This window comes from Macaca mulatta, chromosome 16, assembly GCF_049350105.2.
Source record: "Macaca mulatta isolate MMU2019108-1 chromosome 16, T2T-MMU8v2.0, whole genome shotgun sequence".
Taxonomy (NCBI): Eukaryota; Metazoa; Chordata; class Mammalia; order Primates; family Cercopithecidae; genus Macaca; species Macaca mulatta.
The window spans coordinates 72233865-72258755 of NC_133421.1; the positions used below are offsets into that span (position 1 = coordinate 72233865).

A 24891-nucleotide genomic window follows, 5' to 3' on the forward strand; every position below is an offset into this window, starting at 1 on the left:
TGGTGGCAGGCGCCTGTAATCCCAGCTACTGGGGAAGCTGAGGTAGGAGAATTGCTTGAATCTAGGAAGCGGAGGTTGCAGTGAGCAGAGATGACACTCCAGCCTGGGTGACAGAGCAAGACTCCGTCTCAAAAAAAAAAAGAAAGAAAGGTGCTATGTTGGGCTGTAAGGTGGCTCCAGGTGTGAAGCTGCTCAGGAAGTGGTGTGGTTTCAATGTGAATCTAACAGAGAAATGTTTCTGAAATGGACTTACCTTCCTAAGTAGTGTTAATTAGGGTGAGGCGATAAATTCAATGTTGTTTGAAAAATCAGAGATAGTTTGAGACAGATGCGCTGGAGCTATTGGCGTGAAACCATGTTCCTGAAGGCAGCAATCACCCTGTAAGTGGGTTTTGCACTGTGAAAGGGATTCGTCTCCTGGTCTTGCAGGATTCATGTGGAGCCTGGCCTCTGTTAATGCTGTCAAACCTATGGCCAATGGGTCGGCCACCTCTCTTCATGTAAGTTAATATTCTCTTGGGCTCTGGTTGGAAAATTAGGCCTTGGAAACTTAGTGAGAAAAGGAAAATCTAATGTGCTAAGACATCCTACTTGGATGTAATTGATTCCTATCTTTGCTTAAAGACATACTTTAGTAGGAGTAAGGAGTTCTCTCTGTGGCTTAAAAGATGGGCTCAGGACAAGCAGTTTCTTTCAGTCTGTTCACAAAGGCCTGTTCTTTGCTTTGTGGCTGCAGCTGCTATTTTCGGAGCCTGGCTGCGTTGATGCGTTGCAGATTTGTGTGTGCTTCCTAATTTGGTCTACAGGTTGTGATTTGGAAACCCTGGTTAAGAGGTAGAAGAAGTGCTGATGGTGAATTTCCCAGGTGAAAACACTGAAATGTTGCATCATGGCTGCCTCATTTTATTTAAATAAGTGTCTTGGTTCAAGGCTGGACATTGTCTCTGATCATTGGTGTGTTTCACTCCATGACCAAGTTTCAGGACAAATCGCCACAGTCGGATTTAATACCCCACCGGGGACCCTGAGCCACCGTAGCCTTGACTGAAGCTGCAAGCTTGGCATCTTCACCCGCATATGACCCTCACATTGCCTTTGTTCATTCATTCTCTGCTTCCATTCTCTGAATTTGGATTTTGCCATTAAAATTTAATATGTTATAGCCAGGTGTGATGGCTCACACCTGTAATCCCAGTACTTTCGGAGGCCAAGATGGGAGGATTGCTTGAGTTCAGGAGTTCGAGACCAGCCTGGGCAACATAGCAGCATCCTGTTCATACAAGAAATTTAAAAATTAGCCAGACATGGTGGTGCCTGCCTGCAGTCCTAGCTACTCAGGTGGCTAAGGTGAGAGGATCACTTGAGCCCAGAAATTCAAGGCTGCAGTGAGCTGTGATCACACCACTGCTGGGCGACAGAGCAAGATTCTGTCTCAAAAAAGAAAAGAAAAGAGAAAGAGATAAAAAGGAAAGAAGGAAGGGGAGAAGGAGAGAGAATGAAGGAAAGGAAAAAAAGAAAAAGAAAATTAGCCAGGTGTGGTGACCCACACCTGTAATCCCAGCATTTTGGAAGGCCAAGGTGGGCGGATCACCTGAGAGGTCAGGAGTTCAAGACCAGCCTGGCCAGCATGGTGAAACACTGTCTCTACAAAAATACAAAAAAATTAACCAGGCATGGTGGGTGCCTGTAATCCCAGCTACTTGGGAGGCTGAGGTGGAAGAATCACTTAAACCCGGGAGACTGAGGTTTCAGTGAGCCGAGATCACACCACTGCACTTCAGCCTGAGTGACAGAGCGAGACTCCAAAAAAAATAAAAGAAAGAGAAGAAGGAAAGGAGAAAAAAAAAAAAAAAAGGAAAGAAGGGAGGGAGGGAGAAACATTTATCAGCAGTGGCACACACACTTGAGAAGCCCTCAGGGTGAGTAGAATGGGGAGGGCCCTGAAGTGCCCTGCTACTGACAAGCCCCTGTCACCCTCTTCAGCCTTGCTTCTCATTACCCCTCAAACCCCTCAATATTTAGGGGGCGACTAGGGCCGACATTCAATCAAGCTCATTAAATTATGAGTTTCTGGCAGGGTGTAGTGGCTCATGCCTGTAATCCCTTTGGAGGCCAAGACAGGTGGATACCTTGAGGTCAAGAGTTTGAGACCAACCTGGCCAACATGGTGAAACCAGTCTCTACCGAAAATACAAAAAGTAGCGAGGCGTGGTGGTGAGGGCCTGTAGTCCTAGCTACTTGGGAAGCTGAGGCAGAAGAATCGCTTGAACCCAGGAGGCGGAGGTTGCAGTGAGCTAAGATCCTGCCATTGCACTGCAGCCTGAGTGACGAGAGCAAAACTCTGCCTCAGAAAAAAAAAAAAAAAAAAAAAAAGGACAGGCGCAGTGGGTCACCCCTGTAATCCCAGTACTTTGGGAGGCCAAGGTGGACAGATCACGTGAGGTCAGGAGTTCAAGACCAGCCTGGACAACATGGTGAAACCCCGTCTCTACTAAAAATACAAAAATTACCTGGGCGTAGTGGTGCGCACCTGTAATCCTAGCTACGCGGGAGGCTGAGGTAGGAGAATCGCTTCAACTCTGGAGGTGGAGATTACAGTGAGCTGAGATCAAGCCATTGTATTCCAGCCTGGGTGACAAGAGTGAGACTCCCTCTCAAATACATAAATAAACAAATTATTAGTTTCTTGGGGTACCATTGTATTCTAAACACTTAGAAGACTACCAAAGCCCTGGCCTGTGGTCGGTGCCCAGTAAGTGAGGACTGAATGCCTGAATAGCTTCTTACTACCCTGCCCGCTGCCCCCGCCATTGCACAGACACCCCGGATACACAGTTTATATTTAACTTCAAAAAAATAATCATATAAGGTTGCAAGTATCAACAGCTCAAGGTGGCTTAAACAAAAAACAGTAAAAGGGCACAGGGTGCCTCCTGGACCCCACCCTGGGAGATGTGTGGTCACCCTCACTCCTGCAGCCTCTTTAAGGACCACCTCTCTGCTCCTTAATGCACTTCTGGGAGGCAACTGTAACCAAGCTCCTGAGGTTTGATGTCTCTGTAAAATGGGTTTGCAGTGTGTGTGTGTGTGTGTGTGTGTGTGTGTGTATAGGCAGGCAGTTCCCACAATGGCAGGCAGAATCCCCAAAAAGGCATCTGTAAGAGCATGATTTCCTGACTTCAGCTGGTTTGTTTCATCTTCCCAAGTATTGATATCCGAGTAGACTATTATTAAATCCTTTTAAATTATGGATATTTTTGGCCAGGCGCGGTGGCTCACGCCTGTAATCCCAGCACTTTGGAAGCCAAGGCAGGCGGATCACCTGAGGCCAGGAGTTCAAGACCAGCCTGGCCAACGTGGTGAAACCCCATCTCTACTAAAAAAAAAAAAAATATATATATATATATATATACACACACACACACACACACACACACATATATATATATACAAAAATTCGCTGGACATTGTGGCAGGTGCCTGTAGTCCCAGCTACTCAGGAGGCTGAGGCAGGAGAATCGCTTGAACCCGGGAGGAGGAGGTTGCAGTGAGATTGCGCCACTGCACTCCAGCCAGGGCGACAGAGCGAGACTCTGTCTCAAAAAACAAAAAATTGGCCGGGCGCAGTGGCTCAAGCCTGTAATCCCAGCACTTTGGGAGGCCAAGGTGGGCGGATCACGAGGTCAGGAGATCGACAGCATCCTGGCTAACACAGTGAAACCCAGTCTCTACTAAAAATACAAAAAATTAGCCGGGCGTGGTGGCGGGCGCCTGTAGTCCCAGCCACTCGGGAGGCTGAGGCAGGAGAATGGTGTGAACCTGGGAAGTGGAGTCTGCAGTGAGCCAAGATCGCGCCACTGCACTCCAGCCTGGGTGACAGAGCAAAACTCCGTTTTAATTATTATTTTTTGAGATGGAGTCTCGCTCTGTCACCCGGGCTGGAGTGCAGTAGCACGATCTTGGCTCACTGCAAGCTCCGCCTCCCAGTTCAAGTGATTCTCCTGTCTCAGCCTTTTGAGTAGCTGGGACTACAGGTGTGCACCACCACACCCGGGTAATTTTTTGTATTTTTAGTAGAGACAGGGTTTCACCATGTTGGCCAGAATGGTCTCAGTCTCTTGATCTCATGATCTGCCCGCCTCAGCCTCCCAAGATACTGGGATTACAGGCGTGAGCCACTGCGCCCAGCCTTAAATTTATTTTTAAGAGATTTTTTTTTTTTTAATCGCTGCTATAAAGGTAAAATAAGTATTAGTTGCCGTGAATTGAAAGTATTTTTGGGCCATGTGCAGTGACTCACCCCTGTAATCCTAACACTTTAGGGGGCCACGGTATGAAGATCGCTTGAACCCAGGATCGTTTAAACCTTTTGAGGAGTTTAAGGCAAGCCTGGGCAACATAGTGAGGCCCCATCTCTATTTATAAATAAATAAATGTACTTTAAAGATAAATACAATGAAAACAAAACAATATCTTAAGTTCCAGTTGGATGCCTTTGGGGCCAAAGGCTCGGAGCAGTAGGTCTGGAAACAGGAGTGAACACATCAGTCACAACTTTCCTGGAGCTGTCAAATTTGGATGGGGATATTCCAACAATAAACCCATAAATCCTCTAACACGTGGGCATGTACCAAGAAGAACCAAGCAAGCTAGGGAAAATGCACACTCTGAGGCTGGGGGTGGGGACAAGGAAGTCCTCCTGGAGAAGGTCACATCTCTCATGGAACATCTTCCCTGCGGAAGGAATGGCCAGTGCAAAGGCCTGAGGCTCATGGTGGATTCTCCACCCACCGAGTGTGGGGAACACTGCTTCACTAATCTCGAGCTTGGTACCATTGCTCACTCTCGTAATGAATGTATCTGCCTCAGCACTTTTTTTTTTTTTTTCCGGACAGAGTCTCGCTCTGTCACCCAGGCTGGAGTGCAGTGGTGCAGTCTTGGCTCACTGCAGCCTCTACCTCCTGGGTTCAAGCAATTCTCATGCCTCAGCCTCCCTAGTAGCTGGGATTACAGGCATGTACTACCACACTTGGCTAATTTTTTTGTATTTTTAGTAGAGACAGGGTTTGGCCATGCTGGCCATGCTGGTCTCAAACCCCTGGCCTCAAGTGATCCTCCTGCCTCGGCCTCCCAAAGTGCTTGGATTACAGGCCTGAGCCACCACACCCGGCCCTGGCACATTTTAATGAGTACTACCCAAGTGCATTAGGTACTAAGAAATGAGTAAGAATGATTACCTGCTTCCAGTAGCCCTCGTGTACAGGGTCTGGATTCTTCTCAGCTCCTCGAGGGACTGCTAAAGCTATGAGGTCAGCCCCACTCACAAGGGTCCGGATTACAAAGCAAGATTATTATGTTTTTCTTTATTTTTCCCCACCCCACTAATCATGCCCCTAAAGCAAGATTATTGATCGGTGATCTGAAACGTAACTGACAAGCTGAGGGGATCTCCCCAGGAAGGGAAGCTACTTGAGAAACTGAATTTAGATCAGAAGTTGATTGTTCAGAATACAACCGAGTCCAGAGATTGGGCGGCACCAAGGGAGGTTTCTGTCAAGCCGTCCCATTCCAGGATTCCCTATCACACCAACGAAGCAACTGCTGAGCAGGTTTGCACTAACGCGAGCTGGCGTTTGTCTGGACCTTAAGACTCTTTAAATAGCTTTTCATAGATTTAATCCTCACAGTGCCTCTGTGAATATAAGTATAATTATCTCCATTTTACAGATGAGGAAATCCGAAGTTCAGGGAGGGTAAAGGGTTTACCAAGGTCAGACAACCAGTGTTAATCGTGAGGTAATTAGCCTTAGATTAGGGAGAGGTAGTTTGATATAAATGATATCTGACATAATATACGGGTTTAGACATTCTTGGCTCCAACCAATGATGCCAGTCCAGGAAAATGTTACACCTGCTGAGATGTGAACCCCGCTGCGGGCTGGAGAAGAAAGCACCCTCACCCCAAACCTCCCCAGGAGGAGAAAACCCCGCAGCTAAGAGAAGTGTAAAAGAACTATCAAAAGTCCATGCGATTGGCTACATAATTTGTGTTTGTGTTGCAACACTGTCCAAATCGCAACATTTTCATCAAAATGGAAAACTGAAATCCCCCATCTTTACCCTATGGGCCAGGCAAGCCTGTGAGGCTCAGCTCCTCCTGGGATGAAGGTGGGTGGCTGGGATTCTTTTTTTTTTTTTTTTTTTTTTTTAAGACGGAGTCTCGCTCTGTTGCCCAGGCTGGAGTGCAGTGGCGCAATCTCGGCTCACTGCAAGCTTCGCCTCCCAGGTTCACGCCATTCTCCTGCCTCAGCCTCCCAAGTAGCTGGGACTACAGCTACCACGCCCAGCTAATTTTCTGTGTTTTTAGTAGAGAAGGGGTTTCACCGTGTTAGCCAGGATGGTCTCGATCTCCTGACCTCGTGATCCACCCGCCTCAACCTCCCAAAATGCTGGGATTACAGGCGTGAGCCACCGCACCTGGCCAGGGGGTGCTGGGATTCTAATGCCTCATCTTCAAGGGGTTCCATGGAGCCTTCTTGGGCTATGGCCTGTTCAGTTACAGAAGGGCCTTGATTTCATACTCTGCCATTGCTATCTTGAGATCTTGAGATTCCTTCTCCTTGCTTCTTTCTGTTCCTTGATTTTTTTTTTTTTTTTTCCTGGTTTGTTTGTTTTTGAGACAGAGTCTCCAGTCTTACTCTGTCGCCCAGGCAGGCTGAATTAATTTTTTCTTTTCTTTTTTCTTTTTTCTTTTTTTTTTTTTTGAGACAGAGTGTCACTCTGTCACCCAGACTGGAGTGCAGTAGTGCAATCTGGGCTCACTGCAACCTCTGCCTCCCGGGTTCAAGAAATTCTCCTGCCTCAGCCTCCCGAATAGCTGAGACTACAGGTGCCTGCCACCACGCCTGGCTAATTTCTGTATTTTTATTTTTTTTGTTTTGTTTTGTTTTGAGACAGAGTCTTGTTTTGTCGACCAAGCTGGAGTGCAGTGGCAGAATCTTGGCTCACTGCAACCTCTGTCTCCTGGGTTCAAGTGATTCTCCTGCCTCAGCCTCCCAAGTAGCTGGGATTACAGGTGCCCGTCACCACGCCTGGCTAATTTTTGTATTTTTAGTAGAGACAGGGTTTCACTATGTTGGTCCGGCTGGTCTCAAAATCCTGACCTCATGATCCACCCGCTTTGGCCTCCCAAAGTGCTGGGATTACAGGCGTGAGTCACCGCACCCTGCCCAGAATTATTAATAATTATTTTTTAACGAGGGGGCCGGCATTTTCATTTTACATTGGGTCTTGTAAAGAACCCAGCCAGTCCTGCTACTGCCTCTTTCTTGCTCCTTCTTCCTCCTTTTTCTCTCCTTAGCAAAGAGCTATCTGCTCTTGCCTTTTCTTTTTTTTTCTTTTTCTTTTTCTTTTCTTTTTTTTGAGACAGACTCTGGCTCTGTTACCCAGACTGGAGGTTCAGTGGCACAGTCATAGGTCACTGCAATTTTAATTTTGAACTTCTGGGCTCAAGCAATCCTCCCTGCCTGAGCCTCCCAAGTACCTGGAATTACAGGTGTGTGCCACCATGCCTGTCTAACTTTTAGAAGAGACAAGAGACCGTGGTCTCACTATGTTGCTCAGGCTGGTCTCAAAGTCCTGGGCTCCAGCGATCCCCCGCCTCGGCCTCCCAAAGTGCTGGGATTATAGGCATGAGCCGTGAGCCGTGAGCCACAGCACCCAGCTCTCTTGACTTTTTTTTTTTTTTTTAGATAGAGATCACTGGACAATCTTGGTTCACTGCAACTTCCTCCTCCCGGGTTCAAGCGATTCTCCTGCCTAAGCCTCCCAAGTAGCTGGGATTACAGGCACCCGCCACCACGTCTGGCTAATGTTTGCATTTTTAGTATGCCGGGGGGACATTCCCCTCCCTTGTGATCCTCCTCCCTTTCTAAGCCCCTCTCCACTCTCCTCGACCCCTGGGCACGTTCAAGCAGGCCTTCTAGACATGCCAATCCTATACCCTCAGGCCTTGCCCGTCTAACAGTCCTTCCCTGACCTCCCATGAACCCTCAGCCCCACACCGTCCCAGGGTTTGTCTTGCTTCCTTGTCTCTTTCTTTCTCTCTCTTTCTCTTTCTCCTCTCTTTCTTTTCCTTCCTTCCTTCCTTTCTTCCTTTCTCTCTTCCCTCCCTCCCACCCTTCTTCCTTCCTTCTTTCCTTCCTTCCTTTCTCTCTTCCCTCCTTCCCACCCTTCTTTCCTTTTTTCCTTCCTTCCTTCCTCCCTCTCTCCCTCCCTCCCTTCCTTCTTCCTTTCTTTCTTCCTTCCTTCCTTCCTTCCTTCCTTCCTTCCTTCCTTCCTTCCTCCCTCCCTCCCTCCCTCCCTTCCTCCCTCCCTCCCTTCCTTCATTCAGACAGAGTTTCACTCTTGTTGCACAGGCTGGAGTGCAGTGGCACAATCTCAGCTCACTGCAACCTCCGCCTCCCAGGTTCAAGATTCTCCTGCCTTAGTCTTCCAAGTAGCCAGGATCACAGGCACCTGCCACCATGCCCGACTAATTTTTGTATTTTTAGTAGAGATGGAGTTTCACCATGTTGATCAGGTGGGTCTTGAACTCCTGACCTCAGGTGATCCACCCGCCTCAGCCTCCAAAACTGTTTCTTATGACTCCTGAGCAGCATCCTTGTTCCTGCTCGCTTCTGCCTCCTGCCTCTAGACTATGGGCTTGCTCCTGGGGTCCGGGGACCTGGTCGACTTTGCTCACAGTTATATCCTCCGTACCTAGATTGTCTGGAACATGAAGGTGCTCAGTAAATATTTACTGGGTGGGCAAGTGCATAGAATGTCACCCACAAGCCATGTCCCTGAGAGAGTCAGGCATCAAAGGGAGGAAAGACAAGTTTTACTACCCGATCCAGCAGGAAACAGCAGGGCTGGAGATGGACCTCAAAACCTGCAGAGAAGGGCTCCCTAAGTGCTCCTTCTAAGCCACGCATTTCTGGGAAACGGCAGGGCAAAAGAGCCAGCCGGGGAGCAAGCCTATCACGGGGAGGAGGCTGCATCACGGTGATTTCGACGTGTGGAAACAATTCTAGGTCCCACAAGATGGCAAGAATGAATGAGCAGATCCACTTTGAATCTCTAAGTGCTACCAATACAAGAATAATTCCCAAATCTATGTCATGAGCTAAGAATCTCTCTTGAGCCTTGAACTAGTTTATCTAAATAACTCCTAGACATCTCTCCCCTAGCAGGGCCCCGGGCACCTCAAACCCAATCTCTCCAAAGCAACCCCTAAGAGCAGGGGCTGGGACTGAAACCCTGGAGTCACCATTTGTTCTCTCTGCCATCTCGGCCAAGTTACTAAGGTTCTCTCATGCTGTTTTCCTCAACTGAAAATTGAGTATAAACAATAGAATAGGGCCAGGCACAGTGGCTCACGCCTGTAATCCGAGCACTTTGGAAGGCTGAGGTGGGTAGATCACTTGAGGTCAAGAGTTCGAGACCATCTGGCCAACATGATGAAATCCCCGTCTCTACCAAAAATACAAAATATTAGCTGGGCGTTGTGGCACACGTCTGTAATCCCGGCTACTCAGGAGGGTTAGGCAGGAGGTGAAGGTTGCAGTGAGCCGAGATTGTGCACTGCACTCCAGCCTGGCAACAGAGCAAGACCCCCTCTCGAAAACAAAACAAAACAAACAATAGTATAGGCCAGGCACAGTGGCTCACACCTGTAATCCCAGCACTTTGGGAGGCCGAGGCAGGCAGATCATCTGAGGTCAGGAGTTCGAGACCAGCCTGGCCAATATACAGTGAAACCCCATCTGTACTAAAAAATTACCAAAATTGGCCGGGTGTGGTGGCTCACGCTTGTAATCCCAGAACTTTGGGAGGCTGAGGTGGGCAGATCATGAGGTCAGGAGATCGAGACCATTCTGGTTAACACGATGAAACCCCGTCTCTACTAAAAATACAAAAAATTAGCTGGGCGCGGTGGCGGGCGCCTGTAGTTCCAGCTACTCTGGAGGCTGAGGCAGGAGAATGGCGTGAACCCGGGAGGCAGAGCTTGCAGCGAGCCAAGATCGCGTCACCGCACTCCAGCCTGGGCGACAGAGAGAGACTCCAACACACACACACACAAAAAATCACAAAAATTATCTGGGTGTGGTGGTGCATGCCTATAGTCCCAGCTACTTGGGAAGCTGAGGCAGGAGCATTGCTTGAACTTGGGAGGTGGAGGTTGCAGTGAACCAAGATCACGCACCACTGCACTCCAGCCTGGGTGACAGAGCAAGACTCTATCTCTCAAAAACAAACAAAAAAAACACACAAAAATTAGCTGGGTGTGGTGGTGAGCGCCTATAGTCTCAGCTATTTGGGATGCTGAGGCTGGAGAAGCGCTTGAACCTGGGAGGTTGCAGTGAGCTGAGATCGACCCACTGCACTCCAGCCTGGGCGACAAAGTGAGACTCTGTCTGAAAAAACAAACAAACAAAAAACAACAGAATATACATCATTAATACAGCAGAGTCCTAGTGGCCCCCATAGTGAAATTCTAACACCTTGCAGAGAACAGAATCAAATTGTCAACCTCTGTGGGCTATTCTGCATTCACAGATTCATGTGTAGAAGATGCATTTCATTATACGTTGTGTTTTTAGCAGTTACAGCGATGGCATGTTCCTTGGCAACTTTAGCCTGGAGAGATGAGATTTGTAGCAGAAAGCATTCATCTGCATTTCTTGTCTTTCATCTCAAAGAACAGTGAAGAGGCTGTAAGGTCATCTGGTTTCCGAGGAACTTCAGCTCTACCCTCAGGCAGGTTCCGCTGCTCCATAAGGCCTATGACACTGTTAGGGGCCCTGGAAATTGTTTTAATTAATTTTAAAATCAGAAGAAAATATGTATATAATAATAATGAATATTATGAGAAGGAATCCAGACCAAATGATGATCCCTTACCCCCGCCCTTGTCCAAGTGAATGGAGAAGGGCGTGCATGTACCCTGAGCTGAGGCAGTCAGAGCCCCGGACCCCAGATGGAGAGGACAGCCCGCTCCAGGCAGCAGGATCTGGACAGTGAACGCTGGGAGATTTGGGAGGCCAGGAAGGCTGAGAGGAGGCAGCCACAGGAGATTCCAGGGTGAAGAGCATGGCAGGCCAGGGTGAAAGCAAGTATAAAAGCTCCCAGGCAGGAAAATGTCTGCATTCAAGCAGCTCAAGGCAGGCCCTGGAGGGTTCCCAGCAAGAATGGTGGAGGAGACTGGAGATGGCGGCAGGGTTGGACCACCTGGGCCTTATAAGCCAGAGGGAGCGGAGATTTTTTTTCACTCCAATGAGCAACTATTAAAGGGTTTTAAGGGAGGGAGTGACCAGGTCTAATTTACATTTTAAAGAGATTAGCACTGTGGAAAGTGTACTGTGGGGGTGGGGCAAGAGTTGAGAGCCGCATGGAGGGCCCTCCATACTTCCGGACTCTGAATGGGGGGCCAGGCTTCAGTGATGGAGGTGAGGATGGGGACGTGTGGGTCCAAGAGGACTCATGGGTGGAAGGGCCGGAGGGGAAAAGGAAAGGCTGTTATGAAGGATAAAGGGCAGTGGTGGTCGTGCTGTTCTGCTCCTGAGCTGGGAAAGAAGGGAAGACATGGAGACTTCTGTTCAGATCCATGGAGGTAACCATGGCACACCCACATGGCAGTGTGGAGAAGGCAGTGGAACATGACAGTCTGGAGGGGGGAGACAGGTCAGGGCTGCACGCCCCTGGATGCTGGTGGCATCAGTGCACAACTGGTGTTTGAAACCACAAATCTCCAGGTTGGGGAGGAAATGGGAATGTGCTGCGACCCGGAAACTCAGAGGAATCTGCTCTTGCCGGGTCCCTGCTGAAGACAGAGAATGAAGACAGAGAATGAAGACAGAGAAGGAGCCTTTTTTTTTTTTTTTTTTTTTTTGAGACAGAGTTTCGCTCTTGTTGGCCAGGCTGGAGTGCAATGGTGCCATCTCAGCCCGCTGCAACCTCCGCCTCCGGGGTTCAAGCAATTCTCCTGCCTCAGTCTCCTGAATAGCTGGGATTACAGGTGCCCACCACGTCCAGTTAATTTCTGTATTTTTAGTAGAGATGGGGTTTCGCCATGTTGGCCAGGCTGGTCTCTAACTCCTGACCTCAGGTGATCCGCCCTCCCGAAATGCTGGCATTAGAGGAGTCAGCCACTGCACCCAGCGAGAAGGATCCTTTATATCTGGTAATGCAAGTGGCTCCTGACCTTGACCAGAGCCGTCTGGGTGGAGGGAGGGATCTGGAAGTCAAACTGGGATGGGAAGGAAGAGTAAAACAGCACAATCACCAGTGCCTGGCCTAGCCTTGCCTGGGGTCTGGATTAAAAAATAGCTATGAGCCAGGTATAGTCCCAGCTACTTGGAGGCCAAGGCAGGAGGATGGCTTGAGCCCAGGATGTTGAGGCTGTGGGTGAGCTACAATTGCACCACTGCATTCCAGCCTGGGTGACAAAGCAAGACCCTATCTCTGAAACGAAAAAAATTTACACTTAAAAAACAAAACAAAACAAAACAGTTATATAGGACATTTTGGGGGCAAATGGGGAAATTGGAAAGTGGACTCCACATTAGATAATACATTGTTGTTGTTGTTGTTGTTTTGAGACAAGGTCTCACTCTGGCATGCAGGATGGAGTGCAGGGAGCTCACTGCAGTCTCAACTGCCTGGGCTCAAGTGATCCTCCAGCCTCAGCCTCCTAAAGTGCTGGGATTACAGGTGTGAGCCACCACACCTGGCCTGTATTACATACTATAGCAGCTCTGAATTTGTTGTGTGTGATAATGGTGTGTGGTAAGAGGGAAACTCTGTAGGAGACACACACTGCAGTACTTAGGGCGGAAAGAGTAGATACCTGAAACTGTCCGGGGCTCCAACAATAACAACAAATTAAACACATTCCCCATACACAGAGAAAGCACAGACGGCAAAATGCTAATTGGAAAAACCTAGGTGAAGAATATGTTAATATGTTTTCAACTCCTCTTTCAGCTTAATTTTTTCCTTACAAAGTTGGGTGCAGCTGGGCGCAGTGGCTCACTCCTGTGATGCCAGCACTTTGGGAGACCGAGGCAGGTGGATCACCTGAGGTCAGGAGTTCAAGACCAGCCTGGCCAACATAGCGAAACCCCGTCTCTACTAAAAATACAAAAAAATTAGCCGGGTGTGGTGGTGCAACAAGAGCAAAACTCCGTCTCAAAAAATTTTAAAAATAAAAATAAATAAATGAATTAGTTGGGTGTGGTGACGGGTGCGCCTGTAATCCCAGCTACTCTGGAGGCTGAGGCAGGAGAGTCGCCTGACCCCAGGAGGCGGAGGTTGCAGCGAGCTGAGATCTTGCCATTGCACTCCAGCCTGGATGACAGAGTGAGACCCTGTCTCCAAAAAAAAAAAAAAAAACAAAGCTGGGTGCGGTGGCTCAGGCCTGTCATCCCAGCACTTTGGGAGGTCGAGGCTGGCAGATTATTTGAGGTCAGGAGTTCAACACAGCCTGGCCAACATGGTGAAACCCCATCTCTACCAAAAATACAAAAATTAGCCAGGCGTGGTGGCAGGCGCCTGTAATCCCAGCTACTCGGGAGGCTGAGGAAGGAGAAGGGCTTGAAGCTGGGAGGTGGAGGTTCCGGTGAGCCAAGATTGCACCACTGCACTCCAGCCTGGGCAACAGAGCAAGAATCTGTCTCAAAAAAAAAAGAGGCCAGGCGCGGTGACTCAAGCCTGTAATCCTAGCACTTTGGGAGGCCAAGGCGGGCAGATCACGAGGTCAGGAGATCGAAACCATCCTAACACGGTTAAACCCTGTCTCTACTAAAAATACAAAAAATTAGCTGGGTGTGGTGGTGGGCACCTGTAGTCCCAGCTACTCAGAAGGCTGAGGCAGGAGAATGTCGTGAACCCGGCAGGCGGAGCGTGTAGTGAGCCAAGATCGCACCACTGCTGTGCTCCAGCCTGGACGACATAGTAAGACTCTGTCTCAAAAAAAAAAAAAAATTATTTTAATTACAAAAAGGAAGGGTGACTAGCAGGGTCAAGAGAAAGTTTCATACAATTGATAAATGTTTTGAAGAATGGGAGCATGAGTGTGTGTTGAAAGCAATGCTTGTGGGAGGGAGGAGGAGAAGGTGATGATGTCAGCCGGGGTGAGAGGTACAGGGCAGAGTCCTGAAGGAACAGGTGGATGGCCCAGAGTGAGGGCCTGGGGGGTGGTCTTTGCCCAATGTTGACAGCCACAGGTCAGACGGGCAACTTGGTGGGGGCGTTCCTGTCTGATGACTTCCCCTCTCTCCTCTACGTAGGATATGAAGCTCTCTGCTAAGAAGGGCCAGGAGAGCAATGGGGAGGCTCCCGCAGAGAAAAACTGGTGAAATTTGTGGGTTCGTGTTGACGAGCTGGGTGAAGATTGTTTATTGGATTAGGGAGGGAGGCAAGAGGAGAGATTAGTCCCCACACCTCTGAGACTCAGTTTCTCTATCTGCAACCTGAGGAGATTGAACTAGGAGATCTCAAAGGACTCTGAACTCCTGTATGCTCACTGTCCCTTTAGGAAATGATGGGAAGCATATACTGAATAGCACGAGCCTGGGTTATTTAAGAATTAAGGATAGCGGCCGCTCTGCCTATGGAGTAGCAGCCATTCCTTTTTTTTTTTTTTTTTTTTGAGACAGAGTTTTGCTCTTGTCGCCCAGGCTGGAGTGCAATGGCACGATCTCGGCTCACTGCAACTTCCGCCTCCTGGGTTCAAGCAATTCTCTGCCTCAGCCGCCCATGTAGCTGGGATTACAGGCGCCCACCACCACGTCTGGCTAATTTTTGTATTTTTAGTAGAGATGAGGTTTCACCATCTTAGCCAGGCGGGTCTTGAACTCCTGACCTTGTGATTCACCCGCCTCGGCCTCCCAAAGTGCTGGGATTACCGGCGTGAGCCACTGTACCTGGCAGAGTAGACATTCTTTTATTCCTTTACTTACTTAATAAACTTGATTTCACTTAAAAAAAAAAATTAAGGATAGCTAGTAAAAACTAGACAATTGCCTAAGAGGTTTCTAATTGAGGATTAAAACCAATAAATACAAGGCCAGGCATGGTGGCTCATGCCTGTAATCCCAGCACTTTGGGAGGTTGGGGTGGGCAGATCACCTGAGGTCAGGAGTTCGAGACCAGCCTGACCAATATGGTGACACCCTGTATCTAACAAAAATACAAAAATTAGCCAGGTATGGTGGTATGTGCCTGTAATCCCAGCTACTCAGGAGGCCGAGGCAGGAGAATTGCTTGAACCCGGGAGGCAGAGGCTGCAGTGAGCCGAGATCGTGCCACTGCACTCCAGCATCCTGGGTGACAGAGTGAGACTCTGTCTCAAAAAAAAAAAAAAAAGCAAAAGCAACCCAAAAAAACAATAAATAAAAAGAGGCACGTGAAAGGCAGACTGCTGGCCGGGCACGGTGGCTCATGCCTGTAATCCCAGTACTTTGGGAGGCCGAGGTGGGCACATCACAAGGTCAGGAGAGTGAGACCATCCTGGCTAACATGGTGAAACCCTGTCTTTACTAAAAATACAAAAAATTAGGTGGGCATGGTGGTGGGCACCTGTAGTCTCAGCTACTCAGAGGGCTGAGGCAAGAGAATCGCTTGAACGGGAGGTGGAGGTTGCAGTAAGGTGAGATCGCACCACTGCCCTCCAGTCTGGGTGACAGAGTGAGAATCCTTCTCAAAAAAGAAAGAAAAAAAAAAAGAGAGGCCGGGCGTGGTGGCTCATACCTTTAATCCCAGCACTTTGGGAGGCCAAAGCGAGTGAATCACCTGAGGTCAGGAGTTGGAAACCAGCCTGACCAACATGGAGAAACCCCATCTCTACTAAAAATACAAAATTAGTCAGGCGTTGTGGCGCATGCTTGTAATCCCAGCTACTCGGGAGGCTGAGGCAGGAGAATCGCTTGAAACCGGGAGGCAGAGGTTGCAGTGAGCTGAAATCGCACCACTGCACTCCAGCCTGGGCGACAAGAGTGAGACTGTTAAAAAAAAAACAAAAGAGAAAGAAAAAAAGAAAAAAAGAAAAGCAGACTGCTTAAGACTTCAGAGCACCCCTGGGGGAGTGAAGAGATAGCCCAGAGGCCAAGGGCTCTGAGATGCATGACAAGGTGCTGTTTGGGTGAAGGCGGTGCTTTTCAGAGTACATACTGCTTTCTCCTTGCTCTGGGTGAAGTTCACAGCACACATGAAGTGAAATAGCACATCAATGTGATGAACACGGGTAACACTGAGGAAACCTGTGTGTGTGAACAAATATAGTGTGAAAGGGTTCAGGGATTTCTCTTCTCTTCTCTTCTCTTTTTTTTCTTTTCTTTTTTGAGACTGAGTCTCGCTCTGTTGCCCAGGCTGGAGTGCAGTGGCACGATTTCGGCTCACTGCAACCTCCACCTCCCAGGTTCAAGTGATTTTTCTGCCTCAGCCTCCCAAGTAGCTGAGACTATAGGCATGTGCCATGATGCCCAGCTAATTTTTGTATTTTTAGTAGAGTCAGGGTTTCACCATATTGGCCTGGCTGGTCTCAAACTTCTGACCTTGTGATCCGCCAGCCTCGGCCTCCCAAAGTGCTGGGATTACAGGCATGAGCCACTGTACCCAGCCATCCTGTTTTTTGGTGTGTGTGTGTGTTTAAGAGGGAGTCTCCCACTGTCGTCCATGCTGGAGTACAGTGGTGTGATCTCAGCTCACTGCAACCTCTGCCTCCCAGGTTCGAGCAATTCTCCTGCCTCAGCCTCCTGAGTAGCTGGGATTATAGGCTTGTGCCACCATGCCTGGCTAATGTTTTGTATTATCAGTGGAGATAGGGTTTCACCATGTTGGCCAGGCTGGTCTTGAACTCCAGGCCTCAAGTGATCCACCTGCCTCAGCCTCCCAAAGTCCTGGTATTACAGGCGTGAGCCACCATACCTGGCCAATAGTTTTTTTTTTTTTTTTTTTTTTTAAAGGACAAGTGTCTCCCTCTTTCACCCAGGCCGTAACCCTGAACTCCTGGGCTCAAGCGATCCTTCTGCCTCAGCCTCCCAACTCTCCAGTAGCTAGGACTACAGGTGCACACCACGATGCCTGGCTAATTTTTAAATTTTTTGTAGAGAGGGGATCTTGGTATGTTGCCCGGGCTGGTCTCAAACTTCTGGCCTCAAGTGATCCTTCTGCCTTAGCCTCCCGAAGTGCTGGGATTACAAGCGTTGCGCCACAGTGCTCAGCCAACAATAGATTTATAATATCATTGAGGGCAGGGATTGTGAGTCATCATCAGCTCCCCAGTGACTGGCAGCATGCCAGGGATGGGGGAGGGGAGAGAGGGAAGGAAGGGAGGCTTCTCAGCCCGACAGTTCAGCCAAGCGCAGGCACTGTCATGTTCATGGCCACCAGGTGCCTGCCAAGCACCAGGCTCTGTGCTGCCCACTTTACACAGATGGTCTCACTTGGCCTTGATGACAACCTCTGGAGGTTGGTACTATTTACTCCAAGAGGAAACTAAAGGCAGAGAGTTTAAATAACTTGCCAAAAGTCACATGGCAGAATCAGGATTTGAGCTCAGATGTGTTGAACTGAAGCTTGTGCTCTTGACTGCCTGGCTGTGCAGTCTTCCAGAAGAGCACGGCGTGGACTTCTGGAATTCTTGCAGCCACTCGACTCAAAAGCAGTTAGCACAGCGCTGAGCACAGGTAATAGGGCGTTTGACAAATGCCAGTGACTGTTGACAGAATGATGGACAGTGTGAATGAATGAATGAGTGAAGTGACTTCCTGTCTTGTGAGGTCTTTCTCTTCAAATGGAAGATTTCCTCATAGCCTTTGAATGCTCAATCTAATTAAGGCAAAAAGGCATCAGAGAATTGCAGGGCCTTCATTTATTAACTGTCAAGTCCAATCTGGAGGCTGTTTACGTGCCAAGGTCAGAGATCAGTCTTTAGCTGCTCTCCTCTCATTCATCTGGCCAAGCTCAGAACATAAAGTTTATTGATGCAAAACTGATTGGCAGGCTGGGCTAACAAGCTGGCGGGAACAGGGAGTATCAGAGAGTTCTAAGCCAGCGCCAGCTCAGCCTGGCTCCTTTGCTGTCCTGACTTCCCTGTGCTCTAGGTTGCAGGGTCGCACCTTTCAGAACTGAACCCCAGAAGAGCGGCAAATGCTGCCTGGCCTTTTGGCAGTTCTTATGGAGCCGAATCAAGAGCAGGAGGGGCAGCAGTCCTTATTCCTGGTTTTGTCTATTAATGTGGAAAGAGCGAGGCATGGAAGATTAGGCAGTACAGTCTTTTTTTTTTTTTTTTTTTTTTTTAAGACAGAGTCTTGATCTGTCACCCAGGCTGGAGTGCAGTGGCATGATCTTGGCTCACTGCAAGTTCCGCCTTCCAGGTTCACGCCATTCTCCTGCTTCAGCCTCCCGAGTAGCTGGGACTACAGGCGCCCGCCACCACGCCTGGCGAATTTTTCGTGTTTTTAGTAGAGACGGGTTTCACCGTGTTAGCCAGGATGCTCTCGATCTCCTGACCTCGTGATCTGCCCGTCTCAGCCTCCCAAAGTACTGGGATTACAGGTGTGAGCCACCGTGCCTGGCCTGTTTTTATTTGTTTTTTTTTTTTTTTTTTTTTTTTTTTTGAGACAGAGTCTCGCTCTGTTGCCCAGGCTGGAGTGAAGTGGCGTGATCTCGGCTCACTGCAAGCTCTGCCTCCCGGGTTCATGTAATTCTCCTGCCTCAGCCTCCCGAGTAGGTGGGACTACAGGCGCCCGCCACCACGCCTGGCTAATTTTTTGTATTTTTAGTAGAGACGGAGTTTCACCGTGTTAGCCAGGATGGTCTTCATCTCCTGACCTCATGATCCACCTGCCTCAGCCTCCCAAAGTGCTGAGATTACAGGAGTGAGCCACTGCGCCCGGCAGTATAGTCTTAAGACTTCACAAAGCAAAGAAATTCCTGTGTAAGCCTCATCAGGACTGGGGGTCATGAAGAGGAAGGTAACTGTCATGCCTGCAGTTTGCAGCCAACCCATTACTAAGCAGCGCCTGTCTGTGGGGAGCTCCTGCCAGTGCCTCCTCCTCCATGCCCAGCAGGAAAGAGAGGCTGGGAAGGATGCATGCGCCCCATGCCTGGCTCTACTTGCAGTGCCCCCAGGATAAAAGCCAGGAGGCAGGCCTGGCACGGTGACTCACGCCTGTAATCCCAGCACTTTCCAAGGCCTAGGTGGGCAGATCATGAGGTCAGGAGATCGAGAGCATCCTGGTTAACACAGTGAAGCCCCGTCTCTACTAAAAATATAAAAAATTAGCTGGGTGAGGTGGTACACGTCTGTAATCCCAGTTCCTTGGGAGCCTGAAGCAGGAGAATCTCTTTAACCTGGGACGCCCAGGTTGCAGTGAGCCGAGATCGCGCCACTGTACTCCAGCCTACGCGACACAGCAAGACAGGAAGCCAGGAGGTGGGCAGTCAGGAGGGGGAGGGGGACCCGGGAGCTGTGGCTTCTTCTACTCAAGATAGAGAAAGGACGGCTCCCCTGGTTATTATCAGGACCAACTGATTTTGCCTGATCTGAGAGAAAACATCCTGACCACAGGTCACTTGAAATGCCCTGTAATTCAGAAACAGTGGCTGTCCGCAGCAGACAGCCATCTAGATTTAAGTCCCCAAATTCACACACCACACCACAAAGTAAAAGTGTCCACTTACAAGCAAAAAATAACAAACTTAAACAGACAAGCCCCCAACCCACTCTCATTTCATTTCCCTTGGTTCAAGGTCTCCTCTGAGCAGGTCATCTCTCCTGGTGTGTTTGCGTACACGCTGTGGGGGTGTGGGGAGGGAGTCCCTTTTCCTCTTAACCCAGGCAGGGCTGGCTCCAGGTTGCACAGAGCTCCAGAGACAAAACTGCTCACTGCAGAGAAGGGCAGGATCCAGCCCAAGCTCTACTCTGATGAGCTCTGAGATTGGGGGTGGTGACTTCATCTTCTATCTATGGCTTGGAACAATGATGATGACCATGACCCTCTGGTTTCAGTTCAGTCAATGAACACGGAGCAAACTGCTATCGTCAGGCACTAGTCTAGGGAGGTGATTCAGAAAGGCTCCCAGAGACCCACACGCCAATCACTAAACTAATACAACACGCTAAACGCTACATCTACAGTAGGGATGAAGTGTTTTAGGTACAGAGACATAAGGGAGTTGAGAAAAGCTTCAGAGGTTTTCAAAGTGGTTTCCAGACCATCATTGGCCAGCCTCACCTGGGAAGTTGTTAGAAATGCAAATATCAGCTCCACCCCAGACCTGCTGAATCAAACATTCTGGGGGTGGGGCCCAGCAATCTGTTTGAACAAGCCCTCCAGGTGATGATGATGCAACCTAAAGTCTGAGAATCATGTTGAGGTTGGAAAACTACGTTGCAACCAGCAACCTGTTTTTGCAAATAAAGTTTTATTGGAATATATCCATAATCCTTCTTTCAGATATTGTTTGTGGCTATTTCCCTTTTAAACAGCAGAGTTGGGAGTTACGACAGAGACAATACGGCCTGCAAAGCCTGATTCTGCCAAATAACTAGACTAGATTTCCCATACAGGGAGCATAGCCTAGATTTTTTTTCTTTTTTCTTTTTTTTTTGAGACAGAATCTCACTGATAACGCAGGCTGGAGTACAGTGGTGGGTTCTCAGCTCACTGCAACCTCCACCTCCTGGACTCAAGTGATCTCCCAACCTCAGCCTGCCAAGTAGCTGGGACCACGAGCATATGGCAACATGCACAACTAGCTTTTGTATTTTTTTTTAAAGACGGAATTTTTTTTTTTTTTTTTTGAGACAGCGTCTAGCTCTGTTGCCCAGGCTGGAGTACAGTGGTGCGACCTCAGCTCACTGCAAGCTCCACCTCCCTGGTTCACGCCATCCTCCTGCCTCAGCCTCCCAGGTAGCTGGGATTACAGGTCCCCGCCACCATGCCCAGCCAATTTAAAAAACATTTTTAGTGCAGACAGGGTTTCAGCATGTTGGCCGCAGGGGGGCTCAGTCTCCTGACCTTGTGATCCACCCGCCTTGACCTCCCAAAGTGCTAGGATTACAGGTGTGAGCCACTGTGCCCGGCCCAATAATTATTTTAAATAATTACTTTTATTTTATTATTATTATTTTTGAGACAGGGTCTCACCCAGAATGGAGTGCAGTGGTGCCATCTTAGCTCACTGCAACCTCCGCCTCCCAGGTTCAAGTGAATTCTCCTGCCTCAACCTCCCAAGTAGCTGAAAGTACAAGCACGTGCCACTACGTCCAGCTAATTTTTATAGTTTTAGTAGACACAGGGTTTCATCATGTTGGCCAGGCTGGTTCGAACTCCTGGCCTCAAGTGATCCACCCACCTTGGCCTCCCAGAGTGCTGGGATTACAGGAGTGAGCCACTGCGCCCAGCCTAAATTACTTTAAAAAATGGGATCATAGGCAGGATACGGTGGCTCCTGCCTGCAGGCGGGCAGATCACTAGGTTAGTTCCAGACCAGTCTGGCCAACATTGAGAAACCCCATCTCTACTAAAAATACAAAAAATAAGCTGGGTGTGGTGGTGTGCACCTGTATTCCCAGTTACTTGGGAGGCTGAGGCAGGAGAATCACGTGAACGCGGGAGAAAGAGGTTGCAGGGAGCCGAGATCGCGCCATTGCACTCCAGCCCGGGCGACAGTGCGAGACTCCGTCTCAAAAAAAAAAAAAAAATTCCTCTAGCCCAAATCCCTCCATCACAGAAGCAGTTGGAGGAGCTTGAAAAGGTTAGGTAACAGGCCCATGAGGCTTGTCTGTGGAAAGAGCTAGGCTGCAAGACACCTCTGACTCCGTTGAGGGCTTTCTCTTACTCTCCTTTCCCTATTTAAGACATTAAATCATTTAAGACAGTGTCATTTGGTCCGGCACGGTAGCTCACGCTTGTAATCCCAGCACTTTGGGAGGCTGAGGTGGGCGGATCACCTGAGGTGATTGGAGACCAACCTGGCCAACATGGTAAAACCTAGACTCTACAAACAAAAAAAAAAACAAAAAACATATATATATAAGCAGGGCGTGGTGGCACGTGCCTGTAATCCCAGCTACTCAGGAGTCTGACGCAGGGAGAACTGCTTGAACCCAGGAGGCAGAGGTTGCAGTGAGCCAAGATCGCACCACTGCACTCCAGCCTGGGCGACAGAACGAGAGTCTGACTCAGAAAAAAATAAAGTTTTAAAAAGGCAGTGTCATTTGATGGAGTTGCTTTCTTGATCGTTGGCTGCAATTAAAGACCTACCCTCACTGGCTTTTGTGTTGCCTTGGACGGGCTCTTAGGTTCTCCCGCCCTATCAGGCAGTAGAGGCTGGCCTCGAGTGGTAGTCGTCCATCTTGCCCTCTCTTCCTACCCTCTACCCCCCACCCCCTGGCTGCTCTCCTCTCTCCTTCCAACACTATTCTCTTTGGGAATATGCATGTCCAACTTCCCAAGCAGTCTGGGATCTGGAGTAAGACGACTCTTGGTTTAATGGAGTTTTTCCACAGCGCTTGAATGTGCCCCAAGGGTTTGGAAGGTTGGAGAACTAACAAAAAGCAAAGCGCCATCCTGTGTCGTTTTGGCAGGTCTGTGTTTTGGTAATATATGGAAGAATTTAGAGAAGAACGAAGAAATAAGGACAGAAACTCCACTTGGGAGTACTTGTTTAACCCTGAAAAAGTTCAAGGCTGTTGTTCAAGGTCTGAATTTTCCCCTTGAGATTTCGCTTGTAGTCCTTAAAGTCATCTTCCGACATCTGATCAAGGCAGCATCCGCGGAAAATTATAAGGTGGGTGGCTGCACCGGAGACTGTCCTGGCTCAGGGGAGCCGGTGAAGAGTGTGATTTTTTCCCCTTGGCGCTGCGCGATCAGAGTGGGTGCCCTCTGCTATGCAGGAAGCCCTCCTTGCCCACTAGATAGTTCTCATTCCTCAGGAGATATTCTGTCAGGGGCCGGCGTGTTTCTCCGTCTTGGCACTTACCCTCAGACCCTCCTAAGTACCTGGGAGGGCCGTTTTTTTCATCGGAGGTTGAAATGGAACCTCTCCCTGGGTGCCCGGGGACAGTGCCTTGGGGGCAGCGCCCCTCCCTCCGGAGGGCAGCATCCCGGCGGGGGCGGGGGCTCGGCTTTGATCCCAGGGCACCTTTTGTCCCTGGAGACGCTCTGCTAGCCAGGTACGTGGAGTGCAGCCCGCCCTCCGGGGCGCCGCGCGGGGCTGGGGTGGGCCGGCTGCTTCGGGGAGTGGCGGCCGCGAGTCCGCGAACGCAGGTGGGCGCCGTCGCTTCACTAACCGGGCGCCTCCGGGAAGTCCGGGTGGGGTCCGCCGCTCGCACATAGGATTAGCGTCTTCTAAACTCCATCCCTGGGAAAAGCCGCCGCACTTCTCACCCAAACTCGCGGAGCCTAGGGGTTGGGCTGGGGTTGGGAGGGCGCGGGGGCCGGCGAGGCAGATCCAAGAATGGGTGGACCTGGGCGGTCAAGCCCCTCCAGCGCCGGCCCCACTGCCCCGGCCCGGGCAAGTCCAGCGGGGCGGGGACCGGTGACAAAGGCGGCGGCAGGTCCTCCAGGCCTCTGGCCTCCGGCAGTCGCAGGGCGCCCCCGGCCGCCAGACCTCCCCTCGCGTCGCGGCCAGTCCGCCGGCGCCGCCCGTCACCCGCCCTCAGCCGCCCGGCGAGGCGCGGCCTCCTCGGTCGGCGCGGGGTCCCCTGGTTAACCCCTGCCCGGCAGCGCGGCCGCTGATTGGAGGAGGCGGGGCGCCGGGGCAGCGGGGACCCCCCCCAACCTTCCTCGTCCCCTCCCCCTCCTCCCCCACTGTCGGCGCTTCCCCCACCCCCCCCAGGACCCCCCCCTGCCTCCCAGCCGTGCAAATCTCGCGAGGAAACACGCGGTTTCACTAGTGTGTTTACACCGATCACTACTAATCCGGACCGAACCGATCCGGATTAAGGGGCCGGAGGCGGGTCCTGGGCACCAGCGGTTCCGACCCCCCCCGCCCTCCGCGCCGCACCCGAGTGGCCCCCAGCCGAGCGGGCCCCCACCTCCTGGCCCGGCCTGGGCCCTCCTGCGCCTCCCTTGGCCTTTGTCCGGCGCCAGGAGGCCGGTCCCGCGCCCCCCGCGGCCGCCCGGGCCCGGGCCCGCGTCGGGCGCCTGGCTCTGTACGCGAGCCCGGGGATCTGCGGCCTTCGTGCCCCCCCTCCCCCGCCCGCCCTCTCGTGGAGCCGGGCGCCGGCGGCGGCTGCCCGGGCGGGGGGTTGCGGCGTTCAGGAGAGGCCCCGGCTCCGCCCCGGGCCTGCCCAGGGGGAGAGCGGAGCGGCCCGCAGCCGGGTCGGGTCGGGGCCCCTCCCGGGAGGAGCGTGGAGCGGCGGCGGCGGCGGCAGGTGAGAGGCTGAGCCCCGGGCGGGGGAGGGCGCCAGGCCTGGGGCATTAACCGTCCCAGGGACCCCTGTGGCCTGAGGAGCCTGCGACCTGGGCCCCAGCTCGGGGCCGGCTCCGGACCGCAGCTCCTGGGCGCTGAGGCGGGAGGGGCTCCCTGAGGGCTGCGGGTTGCCGAGGGGCCGGGCCGAAGATGGGGGAGGCCCAGGCGGCCCTGGCCTGGGATTGGGGCCGGCGGCCGGAGGAGAGACGGGGGCGCCCCGGCAGCTGGAGGCCTCGGCAGCCTCCCGGGCGCCCCCGAGAGCCGGCCCTCCCTTCCTCCGTGACAGGTGGGCCTGGAGTTGGGGAAAGTTTGGAGCCGGCGAGGGGCGCCGGGACCAGGCCCCGTCGCCCCTGCTTCCCGGCTGTTGGCTGCAGGGAGGATCCCAGTCCAAGGCCCCGCTGGAATTAGACGGAGTGGCTATTT

General features: G+C 50.9%; 1 protein-coding gene across 28 annotated transcripts in view; it reads left to right on the top strand.

Annotated features, from left to right (window-relative positions):
• Positions 1–200: 200 nt before the first annotated feature.
• The window catches only part of TLK2 (tousled like kinase 2), a 165293-nt gene continuing 140602 nt past the window's right edge, over positions 201–24891 (top strand). For 9 of the 28 annotated variants that reach the window (XM_077972344.1, XM_077972316.1, XM_015120032.3 and 6 more), the window contains exon 1: positions 23946–24430. Coding sequence is in view for 3 of the 28 variants with exons in the window: in XM_077972318.1 (XP_077828444.1) it covers positions 24619–24754 (136 nt within the window). In the remaining 25 variants the exon portion in view is untranslated. Of the gene's footprint in view, positions 501–22639; positions 22843–22923; positions 23322–23945; positions 24431–24549; positions 24755–24891 lie in introns of those variants that run through there. The other 19 variants (XM_077972324.1, XM_077972328.1, XM_077972337.1 and 16 more) reach the window with 14 other exon arrangements.